The sequence below is a fragment of the Chiroxiphia lanceolata genome, chromosome 5 (assembly GCF_009829145.1).
Source record: "Chiroxiphia lanceolata isolate bChiLan1 chromosome 5, bChiLan1.pri, whole genome shotgun sequence".
In the NCBI taxonomy this organism is placed as follows: Eukaryota; Metazoa; Chordata; class Aves; order Passeriformes; family Pipridae; genus Chiroxiphia; species Chiroxiphia lanceolata.
In genome coordinates this window covers 27,423,075-27,440,229 of record NC_045641.1, presented here as the reverse complement: position 1 = coordinate 27,440,229, position 17,155 = coordinate 27,423,075, and the positions used below count along the sequence as shown (strand labels likewise).

Genomic DNA, 17,155 nt, shown 5'->3' with positions numbered 1-17,155 from the left:
TTAAAGCTATTGCTGTGAAGAAGAAAGGGGTGGAGAGGAAATATGACTGCTTCTAGAAAGGAGGCTTAATCACCAGACACTGAGACAGGGTCAAGGTAGAGAAGGCTTCCAAAGAATTTGGTAAGCAGCCAGTCTGGGAGAGATGGAGAAGATACTCACAGAAAATGAACACAATCAAAAGAATGCAGAGATACTCTTTTTGTACACGGAGACAGAAAATAATTCATTAACAATTCTCTTATGGAAATATGACTACCTTTTCTTTTATTTAACAAAGGTAATACCCTATAGTTTTAATTTATTCCACTTTGATGATGTATGTCTACATCAGTTCTTTCTCATCTCTTTTCATACACACTAAAATGATCAGTCTTAGACAAAATTAGAGTATTTTGTGATGCACAAAGCAAAATAGAGAACTGCAACATGCCACCATACACTGCATCTGACTGTGGTTGATAGGATCGTTACACCATCTTGGATAAACTGTAAGTATCATAAACTTCATAACTATACATTTTCCATTTCTAGAACAGTGGGGGCTAAAATATAACAATGAAAAAGATTATCCAGTCTCTGAAGGACTGGCACATTTTCTTTAATTAGGTACATAGTGCAGCTTTGTCCCCTCGGAAAAAATTTCAATTACCTCCCTAGTGGTAATTAAAACCTCTTGTGTTAGCTATTACTCTTTATTTACCCCAGTTCTGAAAATACTACTACAATACTCTGTATGAAACTGCAAAAAGATTTGCTTTTATTTCTTTTGCAAGCTAATGAAATTTCTCACTATTAACTTGTACTAAAGTTCAACACAGATTATTTTTATCAATCAGATGAAAAAGAATGCAGAAAATTGACAAGCTGCTAAATAAAAATCCTAGATTTTTGTTAGATTTGTCATTTTACCTTCAAACAGCTTTTGTACTGCATTATTGATTTCTGCATTTAGTTGTAACAAAAAGCAACTGTTCATTATGCTTATAGACCCTTTATTTGCATTTGACCTTCGGGGGGGAAGGGAAAGCATTTACATTCAGCTTCTGTCTACTGGCAGCAGAGAATCCTAGATCATATTAAGAAGAAAATGCCTAGCAGCTGCTCAGGAAACTGATAAAAAAAATGCCCCAACCCTCAAACAGAATGCTATTCAGTGCTGTTTGTATTTTAGGAAAGGTAATAAAATAAGGCATCTGACCAAATAAAGCTGTTTAAGGTGTTAAAAGTATTCTGAGGGCATATAGGTGTTCCAATTTCTGGTAGTGTTTAAAGTGCAAATGTAAAAGCAATCAATGCTATCGGCAAAAAATGATTCATTGATTTAATGTGATCTGGGACAAACAATTGCATAAATCTTAGCCACGGCAAAATCTATGTAGTAAATCCCACAAATTACAGTCTGGGAATAAAAGAGATAAAAAAGGAGAGGTAGATTCAATCTTTGACAGCCTTTTTGAAGACTTCATTCTGATTACTTTGGATTATCAAAGGAAACTCCAAACTCCTCTTTTCCTCAGCTCTAAATTCTATGTTTTAGCTCAGTAAAAAAAGAATGCACGAATTGCAACATTTTGACAACTTTTTTGGAGCTCCTGTACCCAAGACTTTTGACATAAATGCCCTCAAGTGTGGAAAGTAGGTTGTTTTTTTTCTTCTTCAAATGGCACATAAACACTTAAATGTAAACGACACTTAACTGTCACATGAAAACTGGCTTGGAATTTCTTTACAGGGTAGACGGTAGAGCCTCAAGTATTTCTTGCCAGAATCACCACAGGATGAAGGATAAAGGACCAAAAGGCTAAATTACTGTTATAAGCACCTAGTCTAACCTCCATATACAGACAACAAAGGTTTGAGAATTAATTGCTTCCATTCTTACCTTATTAAGCCCATTGCTGCCCTTTACTATTAACAATATACATGGCATGTTAACACCCATTTCCATATTACATTGTTAGATTGCAAAGGCGAATCATCTTGTTCAAAAATTCTTAAAATTACATTTTTGCATACTGTTCTGTTAGCTAGAATACTAAGGAGTCCACAAAATACACATTTTTACAATTATAAGTGTTTTATATTGTTTCTAGTGCAAATAATAAACAAAAGGTTCCAGGGAAGCACTTGTTATTTTCTCCTTCATGAACTGTAGCTCTGTCATGCAAATAGAATTATATCAGAAATTTAGCTACTTGCATTCCAATTATGTCTCTTACTTCAAATAAAGAAACAGACAGTGTTTAACTGGTACCTAAACAAAACGTTAAAAAGCAAATCATAAAAACCTAGGTGACAATTGTAAAGCATTTGTAAATACAATTCTTGAAGGAGCTAAAATCATGTACATATGGTCTATAATTTATTATTTGAAATAGTATTATGACTTTTTATTCTTTTAGTACATAAAATGAAGTCAACATTATCCAACAGTAACAAGCAGAATGAATTTTTGGAAAGGGTTTATAAAAACCTCAATACTAAAACATAATCCAACTCCAAGATGAAAATATGAGCCAGCTACTGTCATTATGTAGCCTTACCTAGGAATTTCTGGGTTTAAATCGGGTGTCATTTCAATCGCGCACAGAAAGAGCATGGCCAGCAGGACCAGGGCAGGGATCCACCCCCAGTATTCAGCACCGGTGGGGCTGCACCTTAAATCCTGTGTTCAATTTTCGGCTCCTCACTACAAGAAATACATTGAGGTGCTGGAGCATCTCCAGATAAGGGCAACAAAACTGGTGAAGGGTCTGGAGCTAAAGTTTTACGAAGACCAGCTGAGGGAGTTGGGGTTGTTTAGTCTGGAGACAAGGAACCTCAGAGGAGACTTTATCACCCTCTACAACTACCAGAAAGGAGGCTGCAGTGAGGGGGGAGAGGGTGTCTACTCTCAAGGTTATAAGTGATAAGAGCAAACCGCCTCCAGTTCTACCAGGGGAGGCTTAGATTGGATATTAGGAAAAAAATCTTCATGGAAAGGGTTGTCAAGCATTAGAAAGGGCTGCCCAGAGAAGTGGTTGAGTCATCATCCCTGGAGATATCTAAAAGACCCATAGATGTGGCACTTAGGGACAGGGTTTAGTGGTGGACTTGGTAGTGCTGGGTTAACAGTTGGCCTCAATGATCTTAAAGGTCTTTCCCAACCTAAATGATTCTATGATTCTATAATTGCAGTACTGAGATGAACAAGTCATAGCTTTTACTGGATATAAGATCTCTCTGACAGTATCATAATGGCACATTTTTCATTCTTCTTTAAAAACAAACCTTTTAGCAATACCCAAGAGAACAATATGAATTTAATTTTACTGGAGTCCTTATCTCCAGCACAGTCTACAAGTCATGCTTTATAAAGAATACTTGCAGATAACTACACTAAAAATCTACCTTTAACTTGCTTTTGAAGTCCTTATTGTAAAGTCAGAACATTCACAAGCAACAACAAAAGCTAAAACTGCCGTAAAAATGTACAAAATTACATCTGACTGGTCTATAAGTCCGCCACCTTTAAGGATTAATACATGTTCCCAAAACTTCCATAATTAATATTACATGCTAGATTAGGCTACCCATGAGTTTGGGAAAAGGGTTTTAGGGAAGATTGCTGAACATCATCCGTCTTGTAAAAAGTATGTAAAAAAGTAAAATTCTACAAATCCTTGTCTAAAAACCTGTTTTAAAACAGGCTTTTTTTTATATGTTGAAGTTGTCATTCAGGGCCAAATGATCTCAGAACAACAATTTATGTGCAAAATTCTCTACATGTTTAGCATTTGTTGAGAACAAAAAGGAATGCCTTAATTCCTTGTGTACTTAGTGAAGCATATATAAACACTATTCTTATTTTAAATGTATTTCAAATAGCAGCCTTCAGTGACAACTAATTCTTAAACACATCAAACTGGAATACACATAATCTCTTTGTCAAAACGTAACAAAGATTAAAACTGACAGATTTATAAATTGTCCTAGAACTACAGCAATTAAACAACTGCACTTCCTGTTTAAATATTAGTGATGTGTAGATAAAAAATACATTTCAAAGCACTGCTGACATCTGAAAACCCTGCTGATAAAATACAAACATCAGAAAACTTTTCTGTGATTAATTATACGCTCAGGAGTAACCCGAAAGTTAGGTACTTCATTCTGTTTTATCTTCTCTGTCAAGTATGTGTTACTATTCCTGCTATCATTCCTCCAGTCAATTGTCCACTGTGAGCCTATGCTTCCTTTTTGTGGCTAAAACCCATAGCTGCTCCCAGCAGGGAATGTACATTTTGTTTCCCATCCAACATTTCTTGCACTGATTCACAAGAAAAAAAGCTCTCCTTGCAAGAACTCTGAGAGTGGTAATGCTGTGAACTGCTGGGATAGTGTCATGCAAACACAGTCACGCTACTTCTGGTATCTAGAAAACACTTTAAAGTTACCATAGCTCTATTCCTAGAAATACTGTACTCTGTAAACTTATATTGAGCTACCAATTCCCTGCTGTATTTGATCTCTTGCATTTTTCATCTTACCAAGTGTGGAAAAATTATGCTACTTGGTTAAGGGGCCTCTGCAGTTTCTCTACTGCAAGGTAAATAATGATCCTAACAGGCTTCCTCCTCCAAATCAAGGAATTTGTAAGCCAAAGCTCACTTTGAAATAGGAGATCAAAGTATATCTTTCTTTAAATTTCTCGGTGTTCAACAGTAACCATGGAGAAATTATATTATTAGAGTGCCAAGCAGCTGCTGAAGGTAAATAGGCATGAGAAGGCATAAAATGCCCCAAAGCACATACCACTGTTTCTATCCAACTGCCTCCATTGCCATACTTGTCTCAGAACTTGAATCTTGCCAGATGAGTTCATGCACTGGGCTGGTCTACCTTATTTTGGATTTGTTGAATTAAAATGACAGCAGTGTAATGAAATTTGCCTTTGAGTGAGCAACCTCACTGATCTTCAAAAAAGTTAGATCTCACTTTGAAGTTGGTTCCTGTTTGAGCTGGTGTTGGACCACGTAACCTCCTGAGGACCCTTCCAGCCTAACTTACTGTATGATCTGATGAATAACTTTCCACCTTAAGATCACAGATTGTCTTACCTCATGACAGTATTCTTAGCAAACATCTGTCAACACATGGGATTCAAGTCCCCCAAGCTTCCATCAGGGTACCGTGCTGTTGCCCATTTATTGACCAGTCTCTTTTTCTTAGGCAGCATCACCTTGGATAACCCTGTGCCTGCAGATTTTTGCACAGGTACCCGGAAATAACTTTGAATTTAATGCAGACAGTAAACTATTAATTAGAAAAAGTAAATTGTGCATCTTTCTCTTCTAAAGAAAGAAATTAACAGTTTGTGGCTGACAGACTTAAGACAATCTTTTACAAATCAAACCACAACCTGGATTTGTCTTAAAAACAGCCTCCCAATTCAGGTCTTGCCTTCACCATATTTAAAAATTCATGTTCCTGACAACTTGTAGATACAATATGTATCTAGATACAAGAATTTCTGACTTTATTCTTTTTATGACCTAAACTGAACGTATGAGGATTTATGTAGATTTTTCAAGAGATGTGTTTTGACCCTTTATGCAACAGCTAAAAAATTAATGCTGCCATATTCAAAAAAAAAAAAAAAAGGAAGAAATCAGGCTGAAGCCAAGAGTGGGAAGAGAAATCCCAACATTTTGAATGTGTTTCCTCTAAAGTTTTAGGCACTTCCATCAATTAATGTGTAATTAACAGTGGTTCCAGTGGAGTTGCAAAGTAAGTCTGGCATTGTTATCAGAGAATATACCACACTGAGGAGTTCAGTAAACATGCAATTAGGTCACATTACTCCTGTCCAGTTCATCAGAACATTTCAAGATAATGGCACAGGAAAAGACTTTCCCACTACCTTAGCTATTTTTGTGGAATCCACACAAGAGTTCAAAGCTACATAGCAGCTAGATATGTTTATAATTTCTTACATCACTAATTTAATCTCTATAAGATTTGAAAGGATTTTCACCTCCTTTGCAGTAACAACCAAAAAGCACATGTATCCTTGTATCAGCTCTCAAGAATTACTGCATCAGGTAGATGCAGCTTTTCAAGATTTGTGATAAGGAAATCTAAATTGAAGCTTACACATGAGACTATTAGGAGCCTAAAGTAAAAAGCAGAGAAAAACAGAATGTCTTGCATCCCCCTGAAACTAAGCTATAGTCCTTCTTCTCAAAGGAATGTGAAGCAAAAGAAATTTGCCATGCATTTTTCATTGATTTTTAAACATGATTTTTATAAGGTAACTCAGTGGGGGGAATATTCACATATAACATGAGACTCAGGTTTAAATCCCTTCTCTATAGGATTTGCTAAGAGGACATGAATACAGATAACACTTAAAAAAATCACAGACTACTTGGCAGGCTTTAGAGTCACTTCAACATTCCCCATGGTATAATGAATATTTTCAGATCATATACAAAGTTGAATAGTTCCTGAAGGGAAGTCAGAGAAGCCAAGCAATTAGCATGCTCCTCTGGGACATGCGAGACAGACTGAAAATTCTTTTCCAAATCAGAATCTCTGGTCCTACAGATACAAAAATAGAAATGTGCTATTTTCCTCACAAGACTGATGCAATTAGGTGTGATGTCCATGCAGGAATATTAATTTTTCCACTGCTCTTTGCATTTTAAAACAAAGCAACTAGCTTCGAATTCTAAGAAAAAAATATTATAAGAAAAATACATTTTATAGCCAGCTCTGCTCCATATATTACTGAAACCTGGTTTGTTTAATAATTACAAAGCCACCTAGATCTAGTAGTATTTAGTCTACAAATACTATAAACTCAGTGAAAGAAATAACAGTGCTAATAAATGCAGCAAAGACTGTACAATTTGGCCTTTGCAGTAACATTTTGATCTCCTACACCAGGCAACCAGGTGTTTTCCAGTAAGCCAATACCTCACACCAGCTGCAAAGACTAGTGGTGAATGGTAATTGCATCCACTCCCTGCTACTCCAGTCTCTGTTAGATTGGAAACTCATGCGGAAAACACATTCCAGTTCCCACCTCAGCAAAGAACAGTAAATTATTCACGAGACTGAGTCCCTTTCATTCCTGCATCACTGAGAAGAGAAAAGGGGACAAACATCTGTCCAGTGCTCCTTTCTGGGCTATAGTAGGAAGTGACAGTGATTTACCTTTATTTGATCCTTTTTAGACATAAGCTGAGAATAAGATCCAAGCGGATTCTGTACTTAAGAACTGTCATGAGTTGAAGTAGAAAAGTAGTTTTTGAGCAGTAGAGATTTGAGTGCTAAATACAAATGCTATAGGCTGTCACTGTGTTTTACGTGCAAGACACTCAAAGTATGTTTTGAGTTCCTTTTTAGTTTGACATAGAAAACTGGAAGAATTTTTTTTCCCTGAAGAATATTATGAACTATCTGATAAACTATTTCAGTACTGAAACACAATTTGTGGAAACTAAAGACTTTGTGTAAAATCTCTTGAGTTGAAAAGAAACTGTATAGGACAGAATATGAAGAGGGAAGAAGCCTAGAGGATAGACAATAGTCTGTAGCATCTTTGCTGCTGTTTGTTTGCCGTATTTCCTTTCCTAAGTCTTTTCAAGGTGATTTTAAAAGGGCAGTGTGATATAAGCCAAAAATTCAAGTTTTCCTACATTTGCTTCATACCTACAACAGTTCCTAAGGGAGAGAAAAGACATGTCTCCTGTAATGCAAGGTTTTCTCCTTTTCTGACAAGGTGGCAAACAAAGCTAATGAGGCTTCAGAACCAGTCACTCAATGCTATTATAAAAAAAGACAGCAAATGAAAAATAAAAAGTAGTGTAACAACAATATTTTCCATGAGGTGTCAGCAGAAGTATCTGAACATATTGCTAAAGCCTTGCAGAGCTTTTTCAGGCTGCTAAGGAGTCGCAGAAGAATGAATTTCATGTGTGCAATAAAAATAACCTTTCATAGTTCATCTTCTAGTTGCTCAGTACCCAAAGTGACATTACCACTCACTTTCTCTTTCCCTCTCCAATCTTCAAATGCACTACTGGAATTCTGTGCTACTCTTCCCTCACCCTGACAGCCCTTTTCAGAATGTTACTGAACTTCCATTTGCTAGGTTTAGTTTCCAGCCCTCTGCAACCTGGAAAAAAAATCATGTCCCAGAGGTCTTTTATGTTGAACACTGTTATGACAGAAAAATAGGATAAGTAATGTATCACAGTGTAAGTACGTATTGCATGGACAGTCAGAATGATCCAAGAGGAAGTTTGTTCTTCATTACTATGAGTAACATTTTTAAGAAGCCCAATATTATATTTACTCGGTAACATGCCCTTCTATTTTCACTACATAATTTTTATATTTATTGTCCAGTAAGATTCATGATATTCTAAAACTTAAATATATGTGTTTGTATATATGTATATACGGGATCAGAAGTGGTTAAATACATAACTTCAGTCTTGATAAATAACATGAGCTTTTATGTGCTTCTTGGTTATCCACTAAAGATTGTTAAACATACATTTTCAAGACTAACGTTATGCATGAAATCAAGTTAAAGAAGTATGAAGTCTACTACATGAAAGGGATTACAAATACAGTATACTGGAACCTGGAAGATGAGATTTTTCTATACTCGTATTTCAACTAATTAACACTTCACAGGGACAAAACAATATTTGAATACAAGGACAATAGACTATAAGCCTCCATTTCAGGTTTCTTTTCAAGTTTGACTCCATGTTTGGATGACAGAATTGAGAAAAAGTTAGCAAGTTGATATTGAAAAAGAAAACAAGAAAAACTGTAAATTCAACATCTCTTATGGGCAAAACCATAATAGCAAAGGTCAGTTGTCTCCCATTCCTTAAGTCTCACACACAAATTTATTTCAATGACAGTTCCAGTAACACAGAGCTGACTGTGGAAGACTATTGTAAGTTCCTAAATAACCTGTATCTTGCTCAGCTGGAATGCAGAGCTACCAGAAGGAATGCAGATCATAATGACAGCTCCCAATTAATTTTTTTTTAAGTTTAATATTTAATTGTCCTGGGTTTGGCCATGACAGAATTAATTTCTCTGCAGTAGCCGTGGGGGGGGGGGGGGGTCTGGAGAAGTGTGGGTGTGTCTAGGTTGTTATTCTATACTACCTCATGTCACAAGTAAGGGACTCTCACTTCCATGAGGGAAGGTATGGCTTTGGGTCGGGGTGGGATGGGGAAAACCATCCGCCATTGTTCATTGTCATCTGGGGTCCTCGGTGACACCCTCTTTTGTATACTTTAGTTATTTATATTCTTGCTTTTACTGTTTATTTCCCATATCTTATTGCTGTTTCCAGTAAATTGTTCTTATCTCAACCTGTAATCTCTGCCTTTTGTCTCTCTCACTGGAGGAGGGGAGTGGCCTGTGGTTTTCTTTTTAGTGGGAGTACTAAATACCATTCCTAAACCATGACAATAATGTCACTGGTAAATTTTATATTCCTGATGAAAATGTGAAGCAGAAATGTCAAGTAATATGGATCAATAATTTGATCAGCCCCACGTGAACAGAACTCCAGCAAGCTGTAGCTCCTCAGCACAGAATAAAAGTTTATATTACATAGTTCCTTGAAGAAAATTCAGTGACTTTTTTCTTACATGTGCACATGAACGGCAGTATTGTACATTTTCATCTGACTGTTTTACGTTTCTTTCTTACGCATTTGTCCTTCCAAAATAGAGCTACTTCATTTGCAAACTAAGAAACCCCAAAGAATGCAAACAGAAAGGTGGCTAATTACTCACCTGCATTGGAGCCTGTCAAATTGTAACGTGCATTCAGCTTTTTAATGATATTTTCATGGATCTGATACCAGTCACTCTCTGTGTTGCACCTAGAAAAATTATAACTTTCTTAATTCTGAAATGGGAACATACGTTTATCAGATCAGCTTCACAACATAACCCTTAAAAAATCCTCTTTAGTTCATGAAACAAAAATGGAATAAGAGCTAACAAAGCCCCATGAAACTGCCTGTCCCAACGGAAGAAATAAGTGCTCTTATCATTTGAGAAAGGCACCATGAAATACTTGCTTCATATAAGGATGGGAGAAAGACAGGAGCAATTATGCTGAACAACTCAGTCATGGCCAAGTTCATTTCTGTATAGATCTATCCTTTAGCACTAAACCATACAGAAATCTATCTTGTGACACTCAGGGGGAGACACAGGATTCAGAGCTGATCTTAGACAGAAAACTCTGTGCTATACACTTCAAAGTTATTTAAAATAGGATGTGATTTTCAGGAGGTAGTCAGTGAAAGAGCAATTTACATTTCAGTATACATTTAGGAAATAGCTGGTTTTCCATTAGGAAAACCTGACAATGTTCTAATGAACACTCTAATGTTCTAATGAATATTCGATGTTCTAATGTTCACTCTTCAAAGTCTAGACTGAAATTAGCCTTAGCACCAAATATGATCTTGAGTGATATTTCTTCCACTGTTTTTGTTATTTCAAAACAAACAGGTAAAATTAAAAAAAAAAAACAAAACCAAAAACACACCACCAATATAATAAGTAGACAAACCTAACAATTTTTTAACCAACAGCGAACATTTATCTGACTTCAATATTGGTCTTGGGAGTCTAAACAAGAGCCAGCCCACATTTTACACTATATTGCTTTTCTGCAGCACTGATTCCAGCAGTTCTAATTCAATACAGATACAGAGGAAAGGAGAAAGGCTGCCTGAAAGAATTCCAAGCTTTTGAGATTTGAGTGCTAACCCTGCGAGGAGCAGAACTTTCTCATGTGCATGACAATATGTGTCCCAGGTATACGTACTTAGAATAGACCACTCCACAAAACAGTTCTTATTATAATGTCCAAGATCATCAGGAAATTACATGTATTGTGTTGCTATTAGAAAATTGAACTTTCTTCCAATTACTATAGCCAAAATCCAGTATTTAACCAACCATTCATTTTTAAATCTACTTTTGATTTTTCATTCTCCAGCACTAAATGTCTTTCATACCTTTGTTATTCCTATTATATAATAGCTTCATTTCACAAAAAGATACTCTGCCTGCTTTTTTCTGTAGTTAAAAAGTACTTCCACTAGCTGCCTAGGAAGCACAAGGCATTTAAATAAGTCCTAAAAGCACTTTATGTTACCATAAAAAAGAGAGCTCCAGAAGGATGTGAAAAATGCTGAAACCTACACAAATATCTAAAAGGATGTAACCTTTATCTTTAATATTATCCTACTTTATAAACACATCTGTAGAACTAGCCAAAATTTCCACACTGTGACCAAAAAAAAAATTAGCTACTACTACATCTTTTTTGGAACAGAAAGGAGCTATAGCTATTTACTCACACTGCACTTAACACCACTGCTTCTGCTGCAGACTGACTCTAAGGTACTTCCAAAAATTAAGAAAAAAGCGCTACTTACATATAGACTTTCAAGACAAGGTCATCCTTTGAATCTCCTGCCAGTAAATCTGCAATACTGAGGACTGCACAGCCAAAGGGCCGTCTATACTGTACATTGCAGGCATTTTTCTTTTCTCCAGCTCCCATTCGTCCTGTCAAACAAAACACATATTTGATGCGTAATCCACAGAACTGTCTCCAAACCACAGAAGGAAGGCAGCATGCAATCCATCTAAGCAGCCAATGCCAAGTGTAATCATTGGGAACCTGTATTCAGACAACAAACAGTACAGGAAGTCCACTACATATGTGGTGATCTTGCATGGTCTTAGACCAGAGGTTCTGCTCATCCTCTCATGACCTCCACTCAACAAACAATACTTTGTGATACTCAGTGATAGCAAACTATCACTACCAAATTAAATGTATAGTTTGGACATGACAGACTGTTCAACATTTGCTGTCTGGGAAGAATTATTTTACTATGATTGTTGTTACATGTGAGAGGTATTGCGATTGAGCCATTACAAATTAGTAATCAAATGCTGTTTCCAGACAGGCAACTAGCAAGCAATGGCATAATTGACCAGCTGAAGAAAAATCAAGTAGAAATGAAATACAGGGAGAAAAGATGACAAAGGGCTGAAGAACAAATTATGATAAAGAAAGAAAGAAGGCAGTCAAGGGAAAGAGATTTGAAAAAAATACTTTTCCTAGCCTTTTCTATTTGATATAAATACATTTGATCAATCTCCTCAATGTGTTCCTGGCATTTGAAACTGCCATCTTTCTAGACATTTTATTCAATTGTGCTATGTATCTTTCCCACCAAGTCTTAATTTCTGACAAAAAACCCCTATGGTTGCAGTTGCTGCAGGGTAATGTCTCCTCCAAATATTCCTATGCATCAGAGCAGCTTGAAGAGTAATTGTTCATTTTCACACCATGCAGCATATAAATGTGATTTTAATTTTTTAATATTTCAGTCATTCATTTCTAAAATTGACTGAGAACGTATTTGAAAATTATACAACTGGAAAAATTCTACTCATTATTGTTTTTTAAAACATTTATTCTTCACAAATATACTTACATCAGTTTAGCATATCTTTTTTGAATCCTTGCCAATAAAACAAAACACAACATTTTTAAGAAATACCAAATCAGTATGAAAATTCAAGGAAAAATTATTCCTCAAAGCTGTAAAATAACATCAACTTTGTAACAAGTTGTTTCTAAACTCAGCACAAGTTAGAGTGACCTATATTTCAAACCAAAATATCTTTCAAAAATAGGAAGAGAAGTTATATTTAGTACTGCCCTGATGCCTTAGAGACAGTTTACAAAGAAAACAATATATCTAAGAGGTCAGAAGTAGACCCGAAGATTATTGTTTCACATCAGTACAGCCCAGAGGATAACTTCATAAAATAAATACCTAACACAAATGTACACTTTTCTTCTCCTTCACTTTGTTCTAGAGGACTTGTTATCTGTCTGTAGCATCAGGGATTAAAATTATTATGAAACATTGTCCATTTCTTTCCCTCTCCTTCTTTTGAAAGAGGTCAGAGAGAAGATAAAATTCATCTGAACCATGTCAGATTTACATCAGCTACTAATTAGGTACATTAACGTCCAGGCAAATTTTTCTTTGAACAAAGGATGCTTGAAATTAGACTTGGGAACAAGAATGGATTCAATGACAAGTCCATCATCTTAACACAATTCATATTTGACACTTTAATTTTGTTTTGTGATAGTAACAAAGTATCCTGCCTCTAAACTCAATTAGCACTGAGTACACTTTATAAATACTATAAGACAATGCTGAGAAATCTAAAGCAATTTTTCTATCAAAAACCAGGCATTTTCTTTTCCAAAAAGGTCTAGCTACTATAACAAATCCCAAAGCTGACTCCAAGCAGTTTTCTTCTATTTACTGTCATATGTCTAACAAATATAAGATTATACCTACCTATTCGGATAATGTGCACAGTGATATAGATGTCCTTCCTGAGTTCACTGCTACCCAAATCCTGCACAAGATCAGAACCTCATTATTTCTGACTCCCAATTAAAACGCGACATTTAAAGAGATCTGTACACACTGCTTTCACTGCCAGTGAAAGTGATAAATGAACAGTGAGTTCATTTATACAGCATTAACAAATTATCCCTTCAACACTTTAAATTGGTGGTCATGCACTCAAAATGACTGTCCTAAAATATCATGGTTAGAATTTGCTGTAATACAGCAAAATCAGTAGAAGGGCACAAGAGACTTGCTGTGTGCTTTGAAGAGCAGCGACACATTTCTGCAATTCTAAATATTCCAAAAGTACAGAGAGTGCTGCAAAAACAATTGTTTGGATGTAAAAAGCACAAGGAGGAAAAATAACTGGTCCTTGTTGCAGGGACAAAGACTGGTACATATGCCTACGTGGAAGTTTAGATGAGTGTCCACACACTGCCAGAAAATATTCAAATTAGAAGCTCGGCAATACCCTGCAACCCCTCAATCCAGCCTTTAGAGCTGATGTTTATAACAATGTACAAGCTTAGGGAGCAATTCTGAGTCAACCACAGAATAACAATTTAATCCAACTTCTATTTTCAATACCCACAAAAAAAGCACAAAAAAAAGACTGAGAATAGGAAGAACTCACCACAAACAGAGAACAGTGTCTTTCAGGCTTTTCTGGACATTTTGGCAAACCATTTCTATTCAGTCTTAAAAAAAATCTTTCACTATAAGAAAACAAATATGACAGATATGTTGAATAACACTACAGCAAAAGTAGATCTCACTTTTTTCTTATCCATATTTCCACATGCGACCTTCCTCAAGATACAAATGAATGAAATAATTTCTTTCTGAAAGTCTCAGCTGTATCAATAAAAAATCATGATCACCACACTAGTGAAGGGTGGTGATTAACCTAATCATCTAACAAAATTACTAAAAATTCAATACAAAATAGACAACTGATTGTCATTTGGAAGAATGATATTGTACATCCTAGTACACAAAGAAACACTAGCAATAAAATCCATTCATCCTAGAACTAAAATTAGATGTGTAGTAGTTGGTATCGATTCTTGCTAAACAAATGTCAACATTGCCATGCTTGTATTCAAACAATATTCTTTTTCACAGATAGGAAGATGATGGTAGGGAACATTTTTCCTGCTTAACTCTATCAAAATCTCTCACTAGAGCACATTGATTTTAGCAGTCTTGTAAGAGTCTTGGAAGATCCAACCGGGCCAATTTTATTTTTGAAATCCTGTTTTGCAATCCACTGTGGGGTGTTAAGTACTGAAGCTGATATAAGTATTAATACTACTAGTAGGGAGATACAGAGAATTCTTATTTCCAAATAGAAGAGGGCACAAGACCCCACTGAAAGAGAAATTATTTTTTGAAACATTCCCATTTGATAGTAGGTCCATTATGGATAAACTCTGAGCAAACTCGGCAATTCATACATGGGAAGATTATGAAAAAGCAAACTTTCCATGCTTTAGATAATTTTCTCCAAGACACAGCCTCGCAGGAAATGTAACAATCATATTTCTGTAGTGAGAGAAGTGGAAGATGGAAAAAACAAAAGAAGGCAGAAGCATTTTATTTCCCTTCACCCTCTCACCCCCAGCCCCAGCTGGCCAGACACAAGAGTCTGGATGTCCAGTAATGTTCAAATCAGAAATAAAATTACTCAGGTGCAACTAGTTTTTTTCTTGGCTGCCTCCAGATCTTCTGCTTATTCTAGAGGCTAAACACAGTTTACTACTGCTCTATGTCATACATAGCTTTTCAAAATGCAGCTGGAAAATCACTAGGAACATGCTGGATAAGATCCAACTCAATAGAGACTAATTAAATCTTTATTGCACCAGCATTTGCCTTGTAGGAAATCTGCATTGATCATTCACAGAATCAGTCATTCACGTTGAAAGGGACCTCAAAGGTCCTCTACATCCAACCTCCTGCACAAAGCAGAGTCATCTATCAGGTCATATTAGCTTGCTCAGAGCTTTAGACAGTCGGGTCATGAAATCCTTAAGCTATGGAGACCACAAAGCCACTCTGAAAAACCCGTTTCAGTGTCTGGCTGAACTCAGTTTTTTCTTTACATCCAAATGAACATTCTCTTGCTAAAGTCTATATCCCTTGTCTCTCATTGTCCCACCATGCACTGTTAATGTTATTGATCTTGTAGGTAAATAGGGACAAACTTTTTAGCAGGGTCTGTCACAATAGGACCAGGAATAATGGTTATGAACTAAAAGAGGGTCTATTCAGACTAGATATAAGAAAGACATTTACAATGACAGTGGTAAAACACTGAAACAGGTTTCCCAGTGAGGTGACAGATGCTCCACCTCTGGAAACACAGTCAGTTTGGACAGGGTTCTGACCAGCAAGACTCCAAGACTCTATGATCTTGGAGGTCTTTTCCAACCTTAATGATTCTATGATCATGTCCCAGCTCATTGAAGAGGAGTTGAAATAGATGACCTTTAAATGGTCCCTTCTGACCCAAACCATTTCATGAATCTATGATTCTATGGTTTAACTCCCCTCAAAACTGCTTTTTCTCCAGCCTGGACAAGCCTCACTGCCTCAAACTGACCTCCCAGGGCAGGAGCTCCTGTCCACAAACAACATGAGTTGTCCTGCTGAGCTCACTTCAGCTCGTTAACATTGGTCTTGTACTGAAGAACCCAAAATTTTCGTCGTATAACCAATGCTGGGCAGGGAACAATCGCTTCCCATAAGCAACTGGCTATGTTCTTGTTGACACAACCTAGGATGCTGTTACTCTCAAGAGCACATTTCTTAAGGGCTATGTCTGGAGACTGCTTTATGTTTTTATGTGCCAGCTATCCAGGCTGAACTTGTAAACACTTAGACTTTTTCGTTGTGACTACTTGAAAACTTTTGTGCAATTCTCAGCTGTACAGCTTTTATGTCAGACATCATAAAAGGCAAGACCTAAGAAACAGTACAGCTGAACTCAAACACCTTGAAGTGGATGAAAATGTTATTTCCTCAGAAAATGGTATTTTTCTCATTCATGTTTTATGATACAGTGAACTTCTGTAGCTTAGGTCTCCATGAAAACTTTAAATTTCAGTTTTGAAGACTGTTCATGTGAGTGTATTTTTACAGAAAAGAGAGTTGGTATTTTGCTGTTGATTTACAAATGGTTTTTAAAATAATTCTGTCCTTTCATTTGGATTTAGTTCATTTGCAATACTGGAAAAGACAGTAACAAAAGTGCACAGCTTTGTTTACAGGTCTCATACAAAGTTATTGTACATTGAGCAAGAATTATTAATTATATTATCAAAGCAGTTAAAGTTTTAGGACCCCATTATGTGTGGCACCATGCAAAATTGAATAAAAATAAAAAAGTCTCTGTTCCAGCAGTAACAATACAGCTTCTGAGCACTGAAGCCTGAAGTGCATTGGTATGCATCAATACAAATTTGGCCAATACGAGGTGATTCTGAATTTCACCACTTTATCTCCAGTCTTTAGAACAATTTAAAAGTAAGACATACGTACATACACACACACACCAAACTTCACTACATTTTTGTCTTGAAACGATAGATTTGTTCGTTCAAAGAAAAATACTATTCATACGCTATCTTCATAGTATACCTATTAACTGGCAAA

At 36.2% G+C, this 17,155-nt stretch overlaps 1 protein-coding gene across 5 annotated transcripts in view; it reads right to left on the bottom strand.

The window, feature by feature from the left end:
- DOCK4 (dedicator of cytokinesis 4) overlaps positions 1-17,155 on the bottom strand; it is a 242,770-nt gene that overhangs the window by 105,123 nt on the left and 120,492 nt on the right. For all 5 annotated transcript variants that reach the window (XR_004357092.1, XM_032687917.1, XM_032687919.1 and 2 more), the window contains exons 9-12: positions 14,133-14,214; positions 13,442-13,502; positions 11,483-11,615; positions 9,819-9,907 (exon numbers count right to left, since the gene is read on the bottom strand). Coding sequence is in view for 4 of the 5 variants with exons in the window: in XM_032687917.1 (XP_032543808.1) it covers positions 9,819-9,907; positions 11,483-11,615; positions 13,442-13,502; positions 14,133-14,214 (365 nt within the window). In the remaining variant the exon portion in view is untranslated. The remainder of the gene's footprint in view (positions 1-9,818; positions 9,908-11,482; positions 11,616-13,441; positions 13,503-14,132; positions 14,215-17,155) is intronic.